General features: G+C 42.7%; 1 protein-coding gene across 10 annotated transcripts in view; it reads left to right on the top strand.

Moving 5' to 3' along the window:
* CNST (consortin, connexin sorting protein) overlaps window positions 1-4,153 on the top strand; it is a 107,139-nt gene that overhangs the window by 64,527 nt on the left and 38,459 nt on the right. For 7 of the 10 annotated variants that reach the window (XM_023216132.3, XM_023216134.3, XM_023216135.3 and 4 more), the window contains one exon: window positions 632-837. The exons of 2 other annotated variants lie outside the window; for them this stretch is intronic. In XM_023216132.3, coding sequence (XP_023071900.2) covers window positions 632-837 — 206 coding nt within the window. The remainder of the gene's footprint in view (window positions 1-631; window positions 838-4,153) is intronic. One more of the 10 variants, XM_023216139.3, reaches the window with a different exon arrangement.

Genomic DNA, 4,153 nt, shown 5'->3' with positions numbered 1-4,153 from the left:
GGGCTCTGGGCACACTACAGGGAGGACGGCTTCAGTCGTGGTGTATACACGACGGGCTCTGGGCACACTGCAGGGAGGACGGCTTCAGTTGTGGTCATACACATGATATTTCTGAAGAAGATCCTTTCCAAGGCAAACTAGCTAAAGGTATGCACATAGGCAGATAGTCTGTTAAATCTGAACATGAAAATTAAAACTGACACTGAGATTTCAGTGAAGGGTGAGGTTATAGTTTATAACAATGTTTAAGATTTGGTGTATTTCAGTAGCTGTTAGTTAAGTATTTATTTATTAGTGATTTTTGAGAAGTTTGTGTTACTTCTTTTTATTAGGAAAAACATTTCACTAGCCATTAGGTCTGGCATCTGAATTCCTGCTACTCTCCTAGTACTCTCCTAGCATCTAGAAGTATTTCTGATGTTATCAGAGTTTAATCAGAAAGGCTCAACTTCTTTAGCAGTTCCATGTGATTAACACATTTACCTTCCTGTTCAGGTCTGTTTTAGTTTGGTCAAGCCAGGGCATCAAACTATATGTAATCATTTTAATGTGTTACACCATCATGGGAATTAATGTGTTACACCATCACGGGAATTGATCCTAACGTAGGCATTTTCTTTACTTCTTAAAGGACTGTTTTCAGGAGATATTGCACCTTTAATGCAAGAAAAAATACTAAGTGCAGTCACACATGCTGTTGGTGATGAAGAAGCTGCTGAAGTCAATGCTAATGAGCAGCCAGAGGCTCCGAAGCTTGTTCTGCAGTCTCTGTTTTCACTTATACGAGGTGAAGTTGAGCAGTTGGATTCAAGAGCACTTCCCCTTTGCCTTCATCAGGTACTCTGGTAAAGCCTTCACTTTCAGCCTCACGAAAATTCTCCTAGCAGCGTTTGGAATGATCTAAAATGCTGTCTTGGCTGGGCACGGTGGCTCACACCTGTAATCCCGAGGTGGGTGGATGGTTTGAGCTTGGGAGTTCGAGACCATCCTGAGCAACATGGGAAAACCCCGTCTCTACAAAATATGCAAAAATTAGCCGGACATGGTGGTGCACACCTCTCGTCCCAGCTACTTGGGAGGCCAAGGTGGGTGGATGGCTTGAGCTCGGGAGTTTGAGACCAGCCTGAGCAACATGGTGAAACCCCATCTCTACAAAATATACAAATATTAGCCGGACGTGGTGGTGTGCACCTGTAGTCCCAGCTACTTGGGAGGCCAAGGTGGGACGACCACTCAAGCCTGGGAGACAGAGGTTGCATTGAGCTGACATTGCACCACTGCTCTCAGCCTGGGAGACAGAGTGAGAGAACCTGTCTCTAAATAAATAAATAAATATAAAAATAAAAAATAAAATGCAATGTAATTGATTGTGTCCCACTCATCATTGGTGAGCCCAGGAGAAGGTGACCCTAGTGGGATATTGGCATATTACTAACTGATGGCCATCCCTTGGCCTTGGATAATCCGTAGTTTGAACGATGGCTCACTTTTTAAATCAGTAATTAAGCTGTGTACAGATAAGTGTCAACATAGCAAGAGTTTGATAAGCATCTACCAGGTGCCAGAGACCCTGCTAGACACTGGGTGGACAAAGATTACTTAGCAGAATATGCCCTTAAGAGAGCCCCTGCAGAACAGGAGCAACAGTTATATAGATAAGTAGTTATGGAATTTTGTATTCAGTGTTAAGAGTAAACGTACGTTAAAGATTCAGCAGCACAAAATGAGTGGTTAATTCTGCCTGGTGGACACTTGGGAACAGAAGGTGACTCTTGAGCTGGGTTTTCTGGGCTTATTAGGCGCTCAGTGGATTAACAGAATGAGTTGGTCCAGGAAGAGATCAGCCTGTGAGAGCCATAGCTGGGATATTATTGGAGATGAAGATAGAAAACGAGGAGGTGAGATTGAAGAGCTGGTTTGACATTAAGGCTTTATTTTTAGGGACTGGGAACTTTTAATTATAAGAGTGCCTGAATCAAATTTGAATTTTAGAAAAAGAACTCTTTTGAGGATTAGGAGGGTACATATGTTAGAGGATGGAGAGCCTGGAGACTGGGGAACCTTTAGGCTAGTGATGAGTAAACTTTATTTTTTTACATAAGAGCTAATTGAGAAGAAATTAAAATATTTGAGCTGCATTTTATTTTATTTTTTATTGTATTTATTTATTTATTTTTTGAGACAGAGTCTCGCTCTGTTGCCCAGGCTGGAGTGCAGTGGCATGATCTCAGCTCACTGCAGTCTCCACCTCCCGGGTTCAAGCCATTCTCCTGCCTCAGCCTCCTGAGTAGCTGGGATTACTGGTGCCCACCACCATGCCTAGCTAATTTTTGTATTTAAATAGAGATGGGATTTCACCACGTTGGCCAGGCTGGTCTCAAACTCCTGACCTCAGGTGATCCACCCGCCTCGGCCTTCCAAAGTGCTGGGATTACAGGCGCAAGCCACTGCACCCAGCCTGCATTTTATTTTTACATAAAATGAAAATAACTGATACATGGGAATGGCGAAAGTGATTGACTTTTGTAATGAGAAGTGAATACTTTTTAATTTTTAACCCATTTCCCATTTAGAAAAACAAAAGTGCAGCTGGCTGCAAGTGCCCAGTTTCACATAAACATGTTCTTCCAGGCTGAAGCAAATCTGACTCATTGTCAATGTGAAAGTAAAATAGAAAGACTATTATTGGAGTTATTTCTAAACAGAATTTGTGTCTAATCCTAATGTAACAAAAACAGATATGATGTTACATTAGGATTGAAGACGAGTATTCTCAGAGCAAACAGAAAATGGGATAAAAAGTAAAGTAGGCCAGGCACAGTGGCTCATGCCTATAATCCCAGCACTTTGGGAGGCCGAAGTGGGTGGATCATGTGAGATCAGGAGTTCGAGACCAGCCTGGCCAACACAGTGAAACCTCATCTCTTCTAAAAATACACACACACACACACACACACACACACAAATTAGCCAGTCATGGTGGCACGTGCCTGTAGTCCCAGCTACTCGAGACGCTGAGGCAGGAGAATCGCTTGAACCCTGGAGGCAGAGGTTGGAGTGAGCCGAGATCGCACCACTGCACTCCAGCCTGGGTGACAGAGTGAGACTCTGTCTCAAAAAAAAAAAAAAAGGAAAATAGGACCAGGCACGGTGGCTCATACCTGTAATGCAGCACTCTGGGAGGCCAAGGCAGGCAGATTGCTTGAGCCCAGGAGTTCAAGACTAGCCTAGGCAACATGGAAACCTTGTCTCTACAAAAAAATACTAAAAATTTAGCCAGGCACGGTGGCATGCACCTGTAATCCCAGCTACTGAGGAGGCTAAGGTGGGAGGATTGCATGAGCCCAGGAGTTTGAGGCTGCAATGAGCCGTGATTCCACCACTGCACTCCAGCCTGGGTAACAGAGTAAGACCCTGTCTAAAAACAAACAACAACAAAGTAAAATAGGTTTTGTCCCAATTCAGGAAAATGTATACTCTTACAAATTTGTATTACCTCCTTTATGAACTTGAAGAATGCCTTTGAGGAGATGTATACTCCTTCAGGCCTCTAAGCTGTCACGAACTCACCGTTGTTGAGCAGCACCAACAGCAAGGCAGCTTTCTAATCACTCAGCTTTCATTGCATTTGAACAGTGGATTGCACAGCGATCTTTTCTCTCCTGAGAAAGATTAGAGAATACAGTGATGGTTTAAATGTATGGGCTTTGGCCTTACCACAAGCTAAGTGGCTTTTGGTTTCCTCTGTTGTAAAGTAATAAAGGATTAAATGAGATAATGCATGTAAAAGCACTTAACATATGTTTGACGTACAGTAAAAGCCATTTAAACTCTATTCTTAAACATTTAAACTCTATTCTTACTGTCACTAATTCAGAGATTGCTCACTGGAAATCAAGGCTGGGGATCAGCAAAGAAATACTGATGCCATTAGAAAGCTGAGATCGGGGTGACAGGATTCAGTTGATGGTTGCCTCCTCAGCCCAAGAAGACAGAATACCCTGTCACCTCCCAAGGGACACACACATCAGGGAGGGATGGAGGTATACTTCATTCATGTTAGGAATTCCCAGCACACCACACGGTAGATTTCACCTAGATTTGCCAGTTGTTAACATTTTTTTTTTTTTTTTTTTTTTTTTTTTTTTTTTTT

The sequence above is a fragment of the Piliocolobus tephrosceles genome, chromosome 1 (assembly GCF_002776525.5).
Source record: "Piliocolobus tephrosceles isolate RC106 chromosome 1, ASM277652v3, whole genome shotgun sequence".
In the NCBI taxonomy this organism is placed as follows: Eukaryota; Metazoa; Chordata; class Mammalia; order Primates; family Cercopithecidae; genus Piliocolobus; species Piliocolobus tephrosceles.
This window is presented reverse-complemented; position numbering and strand designations above follow the sequence as displayed.